Raw genomic sequence first — 19,394 nt, 5'->3', positions numbered from 1 at the left:
GGATACTGAGAGTCATTATACTTTGATATTTTTATAGGTCTTCATATTTTATAGTAATCTTTATTTCCATCTTGGCAGGTTGTTTCAATTTAAGCTTAAGGTATGCTGAAATGGGAAATTTATCAGTCGTTGCATTGATTATATCGTTCTGTTACCAAAGCCACAACCATGTTTTACATAATTGAATTGGCGTTTATGTTTATATAATGGGGAACGACGGGAGAAAAAGTGATTTTATAAATTATAACAATACAATACCATCCTTTATACTGCAAATCTTATAGAAATTATGTAAAGCAACACACATAGTGCACAAAAAATTGTTGAATGTCTTGAGAAATTAAAAAAAAAACTTTAATTTAAACAATGTCCTAATTATTTTGTAAGTTTTCGCTGATTCGTCTATACTGAGTGCGTATGAAGTACGTAGTCAAGTCTTATATTATTTTTCTTATTTTTTTCTATCCTCAGGCGTTAATAAAACAAATATTTTTTTTTCAGGCACTAACTTAGTAGACCATAGTTAAATACTTACCAAAAAACTATTAGCATATAAAATATAACTTAAAACAAAAAAAATATGCATAAAATTATTATGCTTAAGTACATACTCTCTGCATAGTGTCTTAGTCAATTCGCAGTCTCAGGATATTGTTCCCAATATTTTCCGCCATTTTTAACTACTACTTAATGGCTCAGCGACCCAAAATGACTCTTGGCCTCCGACACGGGTAAACGCCAGTTGTCTTGATCCTGTGCAATCTCCCGCTAGTTACCGGCTTGAAGATCGCGCAAGTCCGCTTCAAGCTCATCGCCCCAGCGATACTTGGGACGTCCGAACTGTCTTCGCCCTACCGAGCGTCCCAGATATACCTTTTTAGCGGCGCGATCTTCATCCATTCTTAATACGTTTGCAACCCGAACCCGGGGTTTGTACGTAGGGTTTGCAATCCGGATCCGAAATGTATGAAATTATCCGGATCCGCGGATCTTCCCATACATTGTAGATCCGTCGTGCAGACCATAAACGTGACCATGCCAGCAGAAGCGGTGGGATTTTGTCTCGCCAAATTTTTAACAGGTCTTTTAATTTCGCTGTTTTTTTCCAGTTTCGCCTCATCCTTCAGCCCCACCGTATCCTACACCTCGGAGTTCTGCCACAAGGAGATCAGAGACCGAGTGGTGTTGTGCCAATCCTCCTTCTCAGGGTTCTCTCAAGTAGTAATTGCTGGCTTGTCCTGGGCCATCTTCACTAATGAGTGGACCGCCAGTCTGTTTGGGGGATTCATTGGTGAGTTTACTTGTAAAGTGAAATTTTAAACACCGATCAAAATTTACCTTATGGCGGCTGGCACTTACGTCACATAGTGCCGCAATAATATTGGAGCGGCGTTAATAATAGCGTAAGCGCCAACCTCCATAAGGTGCCTTTACCCGTGGGACGTCACAAATATATATTTTTTAATTCATTTCAAAACACCGATTTTCGTAAGTAAACTGTAAGTAATCAATATAATATTTTTAAGTACACATAATGATTTGTACTTATAGCAAAACTCAAATGCGACTATTATTTAGGTGAACTTTAATCTTTAGAAATTATCATTCAACATGTCTGTGCGGAAAGAGAAGAGTCAAAGAATGTATTGGATCCCATACATTTCACGACTCTTCTCTTTCCGCACATACTTTAGACGATGATTCTTTAACAATAACCAAAAATTGTATTCTTTCTTTTTCCAGACATTTAATTATTTTTCAACAATAGCCTTCCATAATTCATTATCATTATAAACTTTAGTAAACCTTTACGTCCTTGGTGCGACTTTGGTGATACCTTCTAGAAAAAAACAATAAAAAACGTGTAATTGCTTGTAATCAAAATAATATCTATCGTACAAAACTATTAATTATGAACGAATTTAACAATGTCTGTATAGTACTTTCATATCAAACTTTAATCTACGACGAAAATTAATGATTTTGTAGAATTGGTATCAATTTTTTTGATGATGGTAATCAAGGCAGTCGTATATGTTTAAGGTTGAGTATTTGAGTTATAACTACCTGAAATAACTAGAGATGCACCGGATATCCGGTTACTATCGGTATCCGGGCAATCCGGCTATTATTTTATTATCCGGCCGGATACCGGATAGTGCCCTACTATCCGGCCGGATACCGGATAGTAACATTGCTTGATTACGGAGTAAACAAATTGGATTTAACAAACAGACACGGTCATAATCGTACTTTTTTATTATTTTAAAACAATTTCATAATTCCACTGACTTGCACGCGCACTCATTTCGTACCTAGAAATGAGTCCGCGCGAACGTTTACTAGGAAACAGTTCAAACCTGCAGAATACGCACCTGAAAAACCGAAATGTAGGTATTGTTCCGCTGGCCGAATATTCGGCGGGCGGTTACCGGATATCCGGCCGATTTTCAGGCCGAATATCCGGTATCCGGTATCCGGCCAAACAACTATCCATTGCAACTCTAGAAATAACTATGAACAATTAGATCTAATAGTTGTTAATACTATCTAAGCATATTTTATATGTACGAATTAAGTTAAGGTGAAATAGTAAACCAATTAAAAGGCCATGAAGACAATATCGTATTTTAAATAATTAAAGCGAATATTTTGAAAAATGTAAGCTAATTCGAATAGATTATCGAGCTCGTTTTCTGTGTAGCTGTAAATAAGAATTTGTTTAAGTGTAACAAAAACAAAAGAAACATCCGAATTATTATCTATGCTAACTAGATGTTTTAGTTTCCTCCGGCGCCATGTTAAATTTTTCGAATCACTTTTCATAGCCTTGCATTAAAATACCAATAACAATCAAGGTATTGATTTAATCCATTATTGAATAGGGTCGTCCAAAATTGCATGGCACACTCACGTATCGCTTATATATCCAAATGCGATAAATTTGATGCATGTCCAGGGAACGTGTTAGAATAAAACTTCAATCTTTCTACGGGATAATTACGTACTAATATCGTTTTGACGATTGGTCAGGCTGTGTAACCTCATTTTGGCTCCGTATCTACATCTGAAATAGCCCTCGTAAAGTTAAATTACTGACTAAAATTGAAATGGCGCCAATCCGTATCATCACCTCGGCGCAAATAATTCAACATTAAAAGGGCAGAATCTCTTACAGAAATTATGTTTCTGAATATTATCGTCCCGTTTATTCGTCGTTTGAGGTAATAATGACAACGATTTTGATGCTTGAATACTAAATAAATTTGCGCCAGTTGTCAACGAAATTAGCGACAATAGTAACATAAAATTATATGATAAAAAGAAAAATAAAACTCACGTAGGCCTCAATGTACTACAGATGTAACTTTAAGATAGTAGTTTTCGCTAATGCAATAGTTTTTTCTGTGACTTCTTCCCTCGAAATTCCTTTTTATGACTTGTATGAATTCGGAGATAAATACACATACAGTACACTTTATTTAATACAGATGGCAAGAGGCCCGACGGGGTGTCTTTAGTTCCTTGGAGCTTGGGACGGATGCTGGTGTGGGATGCTACCTGTGTAGACACGCTGGCACCGTCCCACCTCCAACGGACTACTGTAAAAGCGGGCGGGGCGGCGGAAAGCGCCGAAATTCTAAAACGTAACAAATATAAAAGCCTCGGTAGAGAGTACCATTTTGTACCATTTGGAGTTGAAACTCTAGGTCCATGGGGTCCCAGCGCGCGTAAGTTGTTCGCAGAAATCGCGAAGCGTCTGGTTGACGTAACTGGTGACCGAAGAGCTGGCGGCTACCTCGCACAACGTATCAGTATTGCGATACAGCGGGGAAATGCCGCCAGCATCCTTGGTACAATGCCTCAGGGGCCTATTTTAGATATAAGCTAGTTATTAATTTCGTTTAGTTGTACCACTGTATATATATTGTTTGTAAATAAATGATTTTCATACAGATTAAAATATTATGTGTGCCATAATCCACTCACCACTCTTTCCTAACTCTCTCTTAAACCTAAATTATTTCTTTAATAAACCTAAATCTTTAACAAATAACACTGTTGATATTGTATAGAATTTATGTTTGGTTTAATCTTGCCAGTTTATACATAATTGTATTGACGGAATTGCCTGTTTAGTACATAATGCAGGATTAACATCGACAAACGTTATTCCATCTAAATATAGCAAGTACCTAGTCTTATCTATCCAAATGTAGCAGTGTTGCCAGTTGGGGGTAGTTTCTGATAACATTGTGTTGCTAAAAGGGTTCCGATAAAAATCTACGGCGACATAAAATTGAGTCAAGTTCAAGGCAATTACCAAGATTGAAGGCCACAATTGTTTATACTACCAAAAAAAAACCAATTCAACTGTTTAACTGATTTTAAATTTTAAATGTAAGAAGATAAGGTTGCTCCAGAAAAAATATTTTTGCATTCTGCAAATTTATCTAAGTAGAATATTGATTTGCGTGAGTAAAAAAATTATCTCTATCCATCTATCAGTATAAGGAAATCAAGGAGGCGGCCCTGGATAGAGTCAAATGGAGAGAGCTACACCGACAAGAGTCCAACTCTTAAATTTACGACGACGATCCATCTATCTGTCTCCAAATTTCATTAAAATCAGTTCAACAGAGCATGTAGAGGTAAGAGGCCAGACACACAAATTCATATTTATAATAATCATAGTCGATATTCCAACATTGTGTCAACTTATTAACATTTGTAATGTAGTCCCATTCTTTACTAAAAAATATTGAAAAATCAAACAGTATCCCAGGTTGATATTAAAGCTAATTCCATAACCAATCGACTTTTCATTAAAAATAATAGACCGCTTTCAAAATTACCACCATCCTTAAAAATATTTCAATGTTTATTATTTACAATTGTGTAGTCCTCAAAAAGGCGACAATAACTGTCCTGCGCACAAAATGGCCGTGTTATCGCGGCGAGGGATTGACGTTCGGCGTTAACACAATAGCCGAGATAAGAGCCGGCAAGACAAGCTCGTGTATTTTCATTGCAGTGTTTCCAGATACTACATTTCAACTGCTTTTTTCACTTTTTGCCATTGCTTTTCACCGTAGGATGTAACGCTCAATAGATTTTCAGGAATCCTATGTTTTTGATCAATCTTTATGAAAACGTGGGTATTTTGAATTCATACAATAGATTTTACTGGATGTGTTTGTCGACTAATGAGGTGATGAGTGTAGTATTTAGAGCAAGCCTTTAATATAAAAAGTGATAAATCGAAAATATAAAAAAAAAAAAATTTAAACTTTCACGATTATTAAACATTATCAAACTGCACAACGGGACGAAAACGGGAAACGGGACGGGGATGGAATCCAGTCATTAGTAAATGTAAGCGGAAACGAATATCGACAGTCGATAAATCGAATATCGTTAGTGTTGTGTGTCGACAGAGTGACATCCCTAGTGCGCAAAACGTTCAAACTGATAAACAAGACCAAGTGCGGGTAGTTCGAAAAACTCGCGCGGCTAGAAGATGTTGATGTCAACTTGAGCCAGTCTTCTCCGAGACCACGGGGACAACGCCGTCCTCGAAACGTCGGAGGTAAATCTTAAAACTTAAATACGCGATTAAGTCCCGTTGTGCAGTTTGATAATGTAAAAATTAATTTATCACAAAAATCAATTAGAAGTTATAATTAAATTACAATCAAATCTTGAAAATTTTTATTGTATGTGTAATGATTGTTTTTAAATAATTAAAATTAAAAGCGGTGTTTAAACTACAATTATAGGTAGGCAATAATATGGAACTGATTCAATTGCTTTTGATAATCTTCCCTCAAATAGGTAACCTACCCTTAACCTAGCCTAAACTTTAGTAGGTAAACTAATATCATCTCAATAACCTGATGCTGGAATGTATACTTAACACCTACTGTTTTGCCATAAATTCAAATAGTAGCAGAAACTACGCCATTAATGCAGCATTATGCACTTATTAACATTTATCACACCCCTCTGTATTACATTAAACAAGAATGTACAAACGGCTAATTTATTCTAGTTAAGCATTTCTTGCCATCTATCTTTGTCGACATGGATTAAATTATTTGGCAATGCAAACCTGGAAATAGTATAAGATCTGACTTGAATGGATCCAGATCAGACAGATCAGACCGATATAAATTACACACAAGCTGAATTTAAATATTAAAACTTAAAACCATACATATACAAAGTATACAATTCCACCTAAAGCAATAACTTCCCTTAGGGAAGTAGGTCGCCATGCATCTGCAAGAAAGGGGCCTTGACCCGCGCTCCGGGTTTTTCCTAGTTCAAAGGCTGCCTATCGCAAAGCAACGCGGTAACGCAGCGAGTGTGATGGGCATCTTTGCGCCGGGCCTAGCGCGGGGAGGCCTCTTTCAGTAGTTTTTATTATGTTCTTTGTTTAATTTTAGATAGTTTTAATTTAGAATTATTCATAGATATACATATTATATTTAGTTATAAGTAATTTATTTGTCTTTTTATTGTTTTATCCGTATCATCCAACCTTAAATCTTGTTTCAGTCCTCCACACATGGAACTTCTACCTTTACCTAATGTCATTGTGGTCTTTAACTGCCAGCGTCCTCTACATGTTATTACCGGAAAGCCCTAAATTCTTGATTACTCAGCAACGGTACGAGGAAGCACGAGAAATTCTAATCAGGATTTACGTCAGGAATACAGGGAAGCCAGCTGATACTTTTCCGGTAAATATTTAAAGATTCTTATTCATCTCAATTTTTGTTAGACATTGCCATGTTTATGTTTCGCTATGTGCACGACTGGTGCTGCCCTCATTTTGTCGGAATTTCTACGTAAAATCTTATGGAGTAAAATTAGTTCAAGCGGCTGCCGCTAGTACTAATGGCGGACATTCCATAAGATTACCTGTGTTTGTGACGGTCAGCGCCACCGACTTCGCACGTTCCCAATATTACGTTGAAGTTTTTAGCTTTGACCAGACATAAAGATATTGATAATCTGTTATTGGAAGGATCCAGCAGGAAATTGACGTTTTCTACCACTCATCTTACTTTAGGCGGTTGGTAAAGAAATTGCGCGATGGTTTTTTAATAAAAGGTATTTAGTTTTGGAACTTATAGTTAGTTTTAGTTTTTTTTTTAGATTAGAAATAAGGTAAATAATCTTGATGTGTCTTTTAATTGAAAAACATATTTTAAACGAACTGTAACTCGTAAAAATATTACACTTTTAACATAATACGAATCAGCTTCAGGCAGCCTAGTCTATGTAAGCAAAAATTTCTTACCAGTGCCTCAAGACTTTAAAATTTCAATATAGTTACATTAGTATTTTCCTATTTGGTTACTAAAAATTATCCGATAGTAATTAAAAAAAAACTTGACCACGGTGTAATTAATTCACCTTTTTTTCAGTATCCTAACATATGGAAATCAGCTAAGCAACAAGTAATAGACGAAGCGCCGGAGCTTAAAAATGAAAGTCTATCTCATCAGTTGATGGCTGGTTTATACAATGTGAAACCTATGTTCAGCATGCCGCTAGTTCTGCCGCTAGCTGTCATCTCTTCCATGGGGTTCTGTACCATGGCTGTGTAAGTACGTTACACACATATATTTAATATTGCGTTTAATTAAACCTTGTTAAGGTCGCCGGAAGACGCTGGATGCGGGTCGCTTCCAACCGGCACGTATGAAGGTCCAAGGGGAGGCCTATGTTCAGCAGAGGACGTCTATAAAAGGCTGAGATGATGATGATGATGAATCTTTTGTATTTATCTTAGAGAATTCAAGAATATTATGGCAATTTTTGTTTTGGTTTTTTTGGCTATTTGAATTTGTTATAGGTACATTTCCAATGTACTACTTACATAATATTTTATTGTTTTACAAAAAAATTAAATTTAAAAATACTCCCACTGTTTTTGAAGTGTATTAGACAATTTGTTGAAAATAAATAAGAATAGAAAATAACATAAAGTCATTCATGATCCTAAATGTATGTCAAAAATTGTGTTAGGTGCCTGAATAATAATATATTAATAAACATAAAGATGCGTTCGTATAGAAAAGTAAAATGTTTTTTTTTATATAATTAATACGTAAAAATGGGATAGGGAATTGTTAATAAGATCTATTTATTATTCATAAAGCGGGCAAACATTACATCAACGGATAGAAGCCGACGACAAACTGCCCAGTCATTGAAACCTCTAAGGGGCCAGCCTGATAGTTTCAGGATCTATTAAATAGTCAGTCAGCAAAATCTGCTAAGTTGGTGTGGCCAGGATCAATTAATAGTCAGTCAGCAATATGTGCCAAGTTGGTGTGGCCAGTAACTTAGTAACTGGGGGCCTACCGCGAACCACGTATGAATTTACAAGTGCGACACAGAGGCAACACGTCGAACGTGGTTCGCGGTAGGCCCCCTGGCAAGCCGGTTTGGTGATTAGACAATAATGTGCTGCCTAAGATATAAGCAAGGAAGTTTAGATAGGATGCTGTGACGTAATTTATCATTTAGCTATTAGTTTGTAATAGTTTGAGTACATTAATTTATGTTTAACTGCGATTCAGAGAGGTGCTTTCAGCGTTCACAGCGCTTAGTGGTGTATTAACTGTTCTTTGAATAAGTTAGACACTACATAGTTATTTTCATGTATTTTTTTTTCAATAGCCTAGTTTGTGTCCCACTGCTGGGCAAAGGCCTCCCCCTTCTTCCTCCATTCGTCACGGTTTTGTGCATGTTCCCGCCAGTCGCTGCAAAAAGCGTCAAGGTCATCCCGCCATCTCTTTTTTGGTCTACCTCTGTCCCGGCTAATCTGGGTATCCATTCGGTAGCCACTTTGGCCCACCGATTCGGGTTCATGTAAAATAACATGCTTAAATATGTACCTACGTTTTGGTGTCTCTGCTGGTCGTTTTATGCTCTTAGTTAATATGTATTAATATTTAAAAAAAGATTTGTGTATTATGTAAGCCTGTACTGAATTTTATATAATACATTGTGATAATCGAAATATACTTAGTCGGATAAAACTATAGGAACAAAAATTGCTTTAGACATAGTTTTGTAAAGAGCATGCGTTTATCCACTAACCATTATTCATTAAACTTTACGGGCCTGATTTAGTTAAATTATGTTTTATGCCTTTCTTACAAATACATAAGGTAAAATGACAGATAAGGACAAACGATTCATATCTAATTTAGGGCAGTAACGCGTTTATGAATAACGCCATAAATACGAGGGTGGTTTGAGAAGTAGGTTGGTTCGAAATAAATTCAAGATATGGTTATAACTGACAGAAGAATAAAACGAGAATTGGATGAAGCCATAAGCATCTCAACTGAGTGAGTTCTTCACAATTTCCCTAAAGCTTGGTTTCATAAAGTACACAACGTTCCTCAACTCATTTGTTTTCAGGTCGAACCAAGTTATAGGTACTTATCAAACCGCCCTAGTACCGTAAAACGGAGTGAGTAGGTTTCGCGGGGAGAGTTGGGTTATGAATGGGGAGAGAAGGTTTGAGAGGGGGGTGAGAAGGGATTTTAAGGCTACTGATACAAAAATAATGTATTCCAATTTAAAATGGGGCTATAGTAATACGCATAATAAAAAAAATCGATCCAACAATCTTCCAAAATCACCTTTGTATGAAAAACCCTCTCACCCCAAATACGAGGCACTACGGGGTGAGGTGGGTTTTCCTCTTTATCGTCAAAGTTATGAAATGGAACTACCCAAAATAAAATACAAACGTCCGAACCACTTATTATATACACCATTCAGTTTTCACATGTAAAAATAAAATTTTATCGAGGTTTGAAAGTCAAATTTCACCCAACTCACCCCATTTTACGGTATTTAACGATCAAATTTATAAATTTCAAATGTCTATGTTTTGTTACAGATACAATGTGTTTAGGCTATGGTACCCTCAGCTCTCGACTGTGGTAGAACACTATAGCAGCACGACCAGTAACGGAGACCTGTGTACCATGCTGGATGCGTATACTGAGGGCCTTAGGAATAGGACTCTGTTGGATACGGGCGCTAATGTATGCGTGCCGGTAAGTTTAGTTCAAGTGTCTTGTTTGCTGTAATTAGTTACTTGCTGCCGTATTCGAACTTCAAGATATTTACAAGAGACGACACGTAGTAGATCCATTCTAGATACGTTATAGTTTAGATATCAACTAGTTCTCTTTTCCAGCGCAATTCGGGCAACCAATGTCACTTTTACGTTGGATAGAGTAAGATATCTATTAGATGTGAATTGGATCTCTAAGTCATATCCTGTGGAAATCGTTCAAGAGTATCTCCAGAATCGCGCAAATGTCAAATTTGACAGGTCAGATCTTAAACACATCGTTATCGTATCTTGGTCATGTCTAAAAGATATCTAATAGATGTCTATTTCAAAATCCGAATTGGGCCCTTAGACTATGGTTTTGTCAGCTGACGATAAATTGTACATAGAACTAATAGAGTCAGTAATAGGTATGTATCATGCTGGGTAGTTTACACCGAGGATCTATGAAGTCGAAGGTCCTGGGTTCGAATCCTGGTAAGAGCACGTTGTTGTGACGAAAATATGTAAGTATTATATAGATATTTGTTCCTGAGTCATGGGTGTTGTTAATGTATGTATTTGTTTATATAAGTATGTAGGTATACATATATCGTCGCCTAGTACCCATGGGTAGTACAAGCTTTGCTTAGGTTGGGCGCTAGGTCGATTACATATTTATATTTAAATAATGTGTGATTGTCTTTTTCCAAGAAGCAGCTGCTTAAGTAGGTAACTAAATAATTGACGTTTATAAATAAAGTCCCACATTAATAAATTATTTATTTCAGTATATATTCAGTTTATTCATACAATTTAGTATAATGATGTGTAATCGATATAGTTAGTTGAAAATATCCTCTCTTGAGTACGCCACAAAGGGCGCTAGATAAAATTGTTATTTTTGCTCACCAAAATTCAGTATTAATTACATGTTCTCTATATTAGGGCCAGGCATTTATTTAATGGCATACGAAAAAAATAATACGTAGGTAAGTATAAGAACATTGTATGTTGTTCTTGTAGTAAAAAGCAGCGTTTTTAAAACATTTAACCAAAACATAATAAGAGTCAAATACACTTCTCCAGCAACAACTACATTAATTGAATTTAAATGAACAAAGGCAATAATTATTTTTTAAACCTTACTGATTGTTTTAATCCTCCGTTCAATTTATAAGTCAACAGGGATAAATTAAATGCGCAAGGCATAAATTGAATTATTCAATTTTGCTTGCTCCGGCAAAATATTGCTTCTGCTTCATCAATAAATTTAAATAAAAATTTAAATTTAATTTGTCTGTAGGATAAACGGTACTTTACATTTAATATTGTATATTTTAATACCGTTCCTAATATAGTTCCATTAAACGGTACTTATAAAATATAAAAAAAAAGAATATATATTTTGTAATTTTTTTTACTATTTAGTAAAATAATTTCTAATTATCTTTTCTTTTTCCCGTTACTTTAGTGCCCCAATTTTTAGTATTTCCTTTATTGGTTAAATATATGTTACTGCTACTGAATAATCTTTATTAATTTCTTCAATAGCCGCTTTTTGAATTAAGCCACTTTTTTTGTTTCCAGCACCCCAGTGGCGCAGAAACCTACATAAACAGCATGATTGTCGGCACCGTCTGTTTCCTGCCTTACCCCATAACGGGTATTCTAGTCAACAAAGTAGGCAAGAAAGTGCTACTCCTAGTCGCTGGCGTAATATGTGTATGCGCTACGTTTGGACTACGTTGGGCCAGTTCAAAGGTAGCTGTTGTGGCGCTATTTTCTGTGGAAATTTCTGTGTCGCAGACCATGATGAGTCTGTTGCAAGCTACGACTGTGGATGTGTTTCCGACTATGATAAGGCAAGTATTGTATTGCTCTCTGTAGGAAATTGTAAGGTGTCTGGCTCAAAATTAAAAAAAAAGTGGCTTATGTAAGCAATAAGGTCATCAGGGGCCTTTTTAGGTCAGTTTTGGTTCTTTTTTCCTGTGGACCATCGCTGTCTTTTGACAGTGGACGTTTTCGACTATGATTTAAGGTAAGTAGCGTACATATTTTTCTGCTTAATATTGAATATCTACTCTACGGATATCATATTTTGATAAGTCTACAATATCAGACTGACAGAAAAAAATCGAAACAATATCATGATAAATTGGATTTTTAACCTTAAGTTGAAAAGAGATAACCTTAATAAACATCTAGTGACCTACTAACCAAATGTTTGATATGCCTTAGGACCTATAAGTAAATAATTATGGTTTAAACTAACTAACAAAGCAAACCGAAAAAAAAAATCAATATATTTTGAATGGCAAAATCCCAAAAATAACCATGGGATTGAACACTACACGTTTCTGAGTTTTGTGCTTGAAACAATTTTCAGTATTTGTATTTACATAGATGTATATGCTATTATACATATATATTATAGTATTTCTTTTGTCCTTTGGGCATACTCTTAAGGTCATGCTGGTGGTGCTTTTCTCTGTGGACATCTCCGTTTCACAGACTATGAAAAGCCTTCTTGTAGCGACGGCTGTGGACCTATTCCCAACTACAACAAGGCAAGTTTCTTATGTTTCTTTTTCTACTCCAGCACTCTTATTTTAGATTAAATGACTGCCAGTGAGATCGAAATCTACTTCATAAGAAGCGCGGGCAGCGGGCCCCGGCGCAGTGTTCTTAGGATCATAACAGCAGTGTTCTTGGGAATATTATAGGTACGACTGTTATTTTTTTATTGATTCTGACTTCTAGGCAAAGTTCTACAAACAATAATTTACTTTGATTTTATTTATAATTTTAGGTATTTGCTGCTGTCTTCGAAAAAATATTGTGTGCATCTTTGCATAATTAGGTCTTCAAATTCTTGGGCCTGTATTTACAAAACACAACTTCGTTTTTTTTCCCCTTAAATTTCAAGAACCCTTATTATGTACCTGTAGGTTATTATTATAGGTTAGCTTCAAAAATATCACGTAAGGATAAACATAGATTGCGTTGGCAACAAGTTTCCAGCCAGTTGGCTTAATAGGTTTTCTAGCGCGGCGTGGCTGGAAGGGAAACGTCCAGGTTAGAGCTAGATATCGGACACCGTGCCACGTTTAGAATCATCGTCTACTAGTCTTCGCCCTAGATAAGGTTAGTAGACAATGATTTAAAGGAAATTAAATAAAATTCCACTTACAACAATTTTAGAGTTTTTATAAATATATTCCTTTTTTCCGTAACCAAACTAGTTTAAATATTCTGTTAGCAAATATGTAGATAGGTACCTACGGTGCGAGTTTTACAGCTTGTGTAAATGTAAAAATGTTTTAACTAAAAAACGTGTTATGGGCGTAAATTTTTCAAAACAGCTTTAACAAAAAATGAAATGTTCAAACGTAAAAAAATCGAAAAAAATTCTTCACCAGAATTCCATAAATATTTATCCAAAATCAAACCTTTACAACCATTTTTATCTGAGAATTCTAATATTATGGATACATTTTTCCATTTCTAGCATACGTACCAAAAGTTTCGCTGAAATTCTCAATACAGTTGAGATCCTTAGATACTAAATGTAACTCGAAGAGTGCAAAGTTTAAGTGCACTTCCATTTTATTTTCCCAATGCATTGAATAGGCTTAACTTACCGACGTCACTCGATTTAAGAACTCCGGTGCGAAGTCTAAAGCGGCCGAGTTTAACTTAAAACTTCTCAGGCAAGTCTATTTCAGTCCTATTGTGTGCTGGAACACGATAGAGGTATTGTTGGTCGGTTATGCAGTCGCATTCAGGTTTACCTCAGAATGCACGTTGGCTATTAGAACAACAGCTATATGACGTAATGACAATGGGACTAGCTTTGCAGTTCATATTTGAAATGGTGAAGCAAGAGGGAAAGGTAAAGATATTACTTAAACGTCTACTGTTTAAGTTTCGGACGACGGTGCAGAAGTAAAGATTATCGAAGCAAGTTATCTTTTCGTGCAAGAGTACCTAAATATTATCATTATCAAATTAAAAATTTCAAGGATTTTCAAGTATTTGATCCGGTAGGCTTTTGAGGGCAGAAACATAAATTTAACAATGACTTTTTCCCACTACAAAAACAAAATAAAACGGCCTTCCTTTGTTTAATCAAATGTTTAATTCAGCAATTAAATGGGCTACCAGTTAAACAAGGTTTACAATTATTTTAACACGTGTCAATGTGATATACAGTTTAATTAATGAAATTAAAGCACGAGGAGTTTATACTAACGGTTCATTAAGGCACACACATCAACAGTTTCATTACTACGATCCACATATCGATAGCTCAATATACATTTCAACGCGCGAGCATCATTAACATTCATGGTTCAATGTGGTTGCGTCCATTTTAGGATCGGCGCATAGAGGTATTGATTAAATTAGTTCTGATGGTCAAGTGTATAAATAGATAGCCTAAAATGAGAAAATTTAAAGTCAATCACCTAATTACGCGACTATGCAGTGTCTAAAATAAAAACTCGAGAGCACTGTGTACTTAAAGTCAGAGCAATCTCGGTCTACATTAGGATCGCTACAAGCTAACGATTATAAGCAAAAAACCGGGCAAGTGCGAGTCGGACTCGCGCACGAAGGGTTCCGTACCATAAAGCAAAAAAAAGGGAAAAAAATGCAAAAAGAAAACGGTCACCCATCCAAGTACTGACCACGCCCGACGTTGCTTAACTTTGGTCAAAAATCACGTTTGCTGTATGGGAGATTGGGAGCCTTACTTAAATCTTTATTTTATTCTGTTTTTAGTATTAAATTTGTTGTTATAGCGGCAACAGAAATACATCATCTGTGAAAATTTCAACTAACTAGCTATCACGGTTCGTGAGATACAGCCTGGTGACAGACAGACGGACAGACGGACGGACGGACGGACAGCGAAGTCTTAGTAATAGGGTCCCGTTTTACCCTTTGGGTACGGAACCCTAAAAATCTTAAAAAGTAAGAAAAACGTTTCTGTAAGTAAAAATACCGTTTTATAATATAATTTTCATTCATAAAATGGAACCCGGGATAACTTTGTAGCGAAAATTTATATAATATATACCTCTGGCACGTAATAGTAACTCATAAAACGTTTTGGCAGTAAACAAAACGCCAGTAATAAACACCAAATATTATCATTACGTTTTAACACCGCAATGCCTTGGGCCTATTACGATTATAAACACATTTGAAACTTGGTGCGTTACAGTTTACGATTTTACGAAAGTACTTTGGAGTTAGGAATATGAGTATATCCTTTTATTATGTATAACTTCTTAATGTATTGGATAGGAACTCTGAATGGTTTTATAAGTAGGTAGCATTAATTATACATATATGCCTAATCTTGTATATTACTCTGATTGATTGCTTGAATATTTAATACAATAATTTGATTTATTGCCAAAAAGTTGTATTTAATATTTCAAATCTCAAAATTTGATTAGATTATCGTATCGTGTCGGTTTACCTTAGTTTTGTTGGTACTTCCGTTTGTGACTTACTTGGATTTTATAAGGGTCTGGATGTTACTTAAGAGCTTTTCCTACGATTCAGACATAAAAAAACGGGCAAGTGCGAGTCGGACTCTCGCACGAAGGGTTCCGTACCATAATGCAAAAAAGGCAAAAAAAAAACAGTCACCCATCCAAGTACTGACCCCGCCCGACTCGCTCGATTCGGGAAATGAATAAGAGATGCACTAGATATGAAATAGTAAAGATATGTGACGTTCCACGTTCCATGACAAAAGGTACCTTATGGCGGCTGGCGCTTACGTCGCATAGCGCCGCAATAATACTGGAGCAACGTTAATAGTCGTAGGCGCCAACCGCCATAAGGTACCTCTAGCCGCGGGACGTCACATATCTTTACTATATCGTATCTAGTTAATCTCTAATTCACTTTCCGCATCGCGCCGTAATGCATTTTATTACATTTATATCTGGCTCTTTAAACTAAGCTATCGCGCTTGGCTCTGCGTATTCACTCATTTGGGATTCATCTTGTCTGAAAAGTCTGAGCATGGCTTGCTGTAGCCCATTGAGTAAGCTCAGCTTATACTCGGAGAGCTTTTTAGTAATTAGCAGTACTTAAAAGATTACATCCTGGAAAAAGCAACGACTTAATACCTCTATAATACTTGTATAAAGTGGACATAAGTACATACTCTCGAATCAACTTGATGTACCTACCTATTAATTTTATATTTCTAAGTATTTCGCAATGAAAAAGAACATTAAGCGAAGAGGTATCGTCTTGGGTCGTCCCATTCGTTTTTCGTCAAGTTCTTAAATTAGTCCTATTCTGCATTCGTCACTCATTCTACATTCGTCACAATCGTCGGTGGCTTTCAATGTAGAATGAGTGACGAAAGCAGAATAGGACTAATTTAAGAACTTGACGAAAAACGAATGGGACGACCCAAGACGATACCAGCGAAGATGCTGAAGATCGGTCGAAGTTGTTAGCGCTAAAATAACTTACGAAAAATTCAAATTCTTTGTTAAGTTGGATAAAGTTTTTTAACCGATGTTTTTTTTTCAGAACGCTGGCCATTTCGATCGTGATGCTCATAGGACGTATCGGCACGCTAGTTGGAAACATCTTGTTCCCAATATTATTGGACGTGGGTTGTGTGGTGCCATTCTTTGGGTTCGGTGGCTTGATGATATGTGAGTACCAGTTATCGGCACGGACGGTGCCACACCACGGGCTTCATGCACACTAGTAGAAATCTTAATAATATATGCACATGAATAGACATGACTCAAATGCGATCTTGTCCGAAGAAGTAATTCTATTGAAGAATATAAAATCTTACCTACATCTTCTGAAAAACTTTAAAGATCTGTCTTTTATCTTAATCCAGTTTTTGAGACGGCTGTCATGTTATTACTTCTTTCGTCTGAGAAAACAGTCACTCCCAGTGAAAATCGTCACAATTAACACGAAAATTCTTCGAAATAAAAGAGTATCAGCTGAATCATCGTAAAATGGCGTGCTTAACTTAATCCTCGGCGTTATTCCCACAGCTATTTGCTGAGTGTCCAGTATAAGCGTGGTCTCTGATCACCAACAGTTACTCTCTCGATGCTTAAGTATACTGGTTAAAGTTTCAGGCAATGGCTCAGCAGTAGCAATGACAGCCTGCTCCTGAAATTGCAAAAAGTAATAAGTTTTTTCGGATTGACTCAGCATTTTTATACCTAGCAATTAATATCTGCCAAGAGTGACCTAGAAGCATAAAATTCGCGCTGTAACGCTTAAAGGAATAGTGTTAAAGTGTATTTTCCATTATTAATCTCCGTCATTGTTATCTGGATTAAACGCTTATGAGATAAGGGTTTTAATCGGGGTCATTTTGTGACATTTTATTGAAATATTAACGGTCTGGGACTTACAAAAGGAAATTGGGTCAACGTAACACATGTTAATGAAAGACCTTCATAGACAAAGGAAAACAAAGAAATATAAAATAGTGAATATTTGTAACCGCATGTTATAGCTAAAATAAAATATATTTTTATAAATACATGTATACAAATACATATTTGGCAACTTTACATTATACTTGCTTTGCGGATGAGATGCAATTCTTTGGTTTGACTTTTCTATACTTTAGCTCACACTTTTTGGTCGTAGAACTACAGATTACCTACCGCGAACAATGAAAGTCGTAAGTTGTCTCTTTATCGTGTGAATATAGAAGACCGATAGAGAGGCGGATAACGAGTTTCGGGTTTTTTTTTCGCGGGAGGCCCTCGGAGTCCACATTCTATATTTGTTTTTAAAGATATCGCTAGAGTTTTAAAAGATGTATGTATTTGTTGCAGGCGTCACCATGTGTGGATTGTTCCTGCCATCAAAGAAACAGTGATTTATTACGACGTAATTGTAAATAATTTGTAATTGAATTAAAGTATTGTAACTCTATTGTAAAGAGTAGTGTAAGTTATTTAATTATTATAAATTTGTACAGATAGAGCATGATTGTGAAAAAAATACATGAACAAGTTTAATATTTTTAGTATTATTTGTTATAAATTACAATTGAAAAATATATAACCTTCCTCCACAAGATCTACTAATAAGATACCGATATAAACCGGTGTAATCGGTTGATAGTATAAAAACACATTAACCTTTTCGACGCCATGTCAAACACAAAAGCTGTCACTCGGACGCCACGTCACCGAAGAGTCAAAACTGAAATTGAACTTTATGCATATGCACGTAGGTCTATGTTGCTCCGTGGTCTGAGACCGATTAATCGGTCTTTGGCGTTGGACCTGCGGTGCGGATATATCGGTCATTGGCGTCCAAAAGGTTAAGCGCTAGAAGTGTGTGTACCTTTTTACTACAGACTACAAGATATAGCTTCTGCCCGTGCCTTTATCGTCTTCTTATCTCCTTCCCCGGGCCTCATACTATCTCCATAAGTCCATATCATATCTAAATCGGTTCAGCGGGTTAAGCGTAAAAAGGTAACAGACAAACAGAGTTACTTTTTTAATATAAAATTAAATGTATGTGTAATGCCACACAAAAGTAAAACAATTATTAATTGCCAAGTTCGCAGATTTTGTCTGAGATTGCTCGCCTCGAATATAAAGAGACCTCGCTAGAAGGAATAATTAAATGTAGGTATGTATGTGGAATGCTACACAAAAGTAAAACAATCATTTATTGCCAATTTCGCAGATTTCATCTGAGATTGCCTGCCTCGAATATAAACAGACCTCGCTACAGCTCGCCCTAGACAAATTACCTCACTGCTTAACTCCCTCAGCTCTGTATGCACATTTCCAGTTTAACAAGATATAACTTCATGCAATATATTATTTCAAAATAAATAAATTTCCAACTTCCACTCAAGATGTTAGCGTACGCTTAGGCACTCATTTAAGAACGCGACATGTTTGTAAACTCGACATACTGATAACCATATAAGTACATAGACTTGGTAATAACTTTCATTACTTTACACGGCCCCTGCCACAATTATGTCGTGCCAGCAGTGAACATTGTTCCTTAAATCGCGTTAGCAAGTTTGCCTCCATAACGCGCGAACACTGAACTCAGCGGTACGTGCATACTGGCCGTATTACATCCGTGCTGAGACAGCTGTAATATTAGATAGGAACCTTCTCAGTCACACAATCTGGGCAGCAAAATTAAAGTGCTGTCACTTCGTTCAAATAATGTTTTAGGGTATATATAGAACTTTTCTGAAAGCGATAATTACCTATTCTAGAAGATTTTGAATTCGATTTGCTAT

The 19,394-nt window shown here is 36.1% G+C and overlaps 2 protein-coding genes and 1 long non-coding RNA gene across 3 annotated transcripts in view; 2 read left to right on the top strand and 1 right to left on the bottom strand.

The window, feature by feature from the left end:
• Positions 1–18,091, top strand: part of LOC134672078 (synaptic vesicle glycoprotein 2A-like) — a 31,472-nt gene extending 13,381 nt beyond the window's left edge. The window contains exons 4-10 of the mRNA XM_063529982.1: positions 1,110–1,291; positions 6,562–6,746; positions 7,437–7,615; positions 9,935–10,094; positions 11,684–11,857; positions 16,661–16,788; positions 17,950–18,091. Coding sequence (XP_063386052.1) covers positions 1,110–1,291; positions 6,562–6,746; positions 7,437–7,615; positions 9,935–10,094; positions 11,684–11,857; positions 16,661–16,788; positions 17,950–18,025 — 1,084 coding nt within the window. The 3' untranslated portion in view covers positions 18,026–18,091. The remainder of the gene's footprint in view (positions 1–1,109; positions 1,292–6,561; positions 6,747–7,436; positions 7,616–9,934; positions 10,095–11,683; positions 11,858–16,660; positions 16,789–17,949) is intronic.
• LOC134672124 (hemicentin-1-like) overlaps positions 1–19,394 on the bottom strand; it is a 504,766-nt gene that overhangs the window by 348,583 nt on the left and 136,789 nt on the right. The window lies entirely within an intron of this gene.
• LOC134672125 (uncharacterized) overlaps positions 1–19,394 on the top strand; it is a 715,951-nt gene that overhangs the window by 655,903 nt on the left and 40,654 nt on the right. The window lies entirely within an intron of this gene.

Source organism: Cydia fagiglandana, chromosome 16 (assembly GCF_963556715.1).
Source record: "Cydia fagiglandana chromosome 16, ilCydFagi1.1, whole genome shotgun sequence".
Lineage (NCBI taxonomy): Eukaryota > Metazoa > Arthropoda > Insecta > Lepidoptera > Tortricidae > Cydia > Cydia fagiglandana.
Note: the sequence above shows the minus strand (reverse complement) of the source record. Positions and strands in the feature narration are given on the sequence as shown.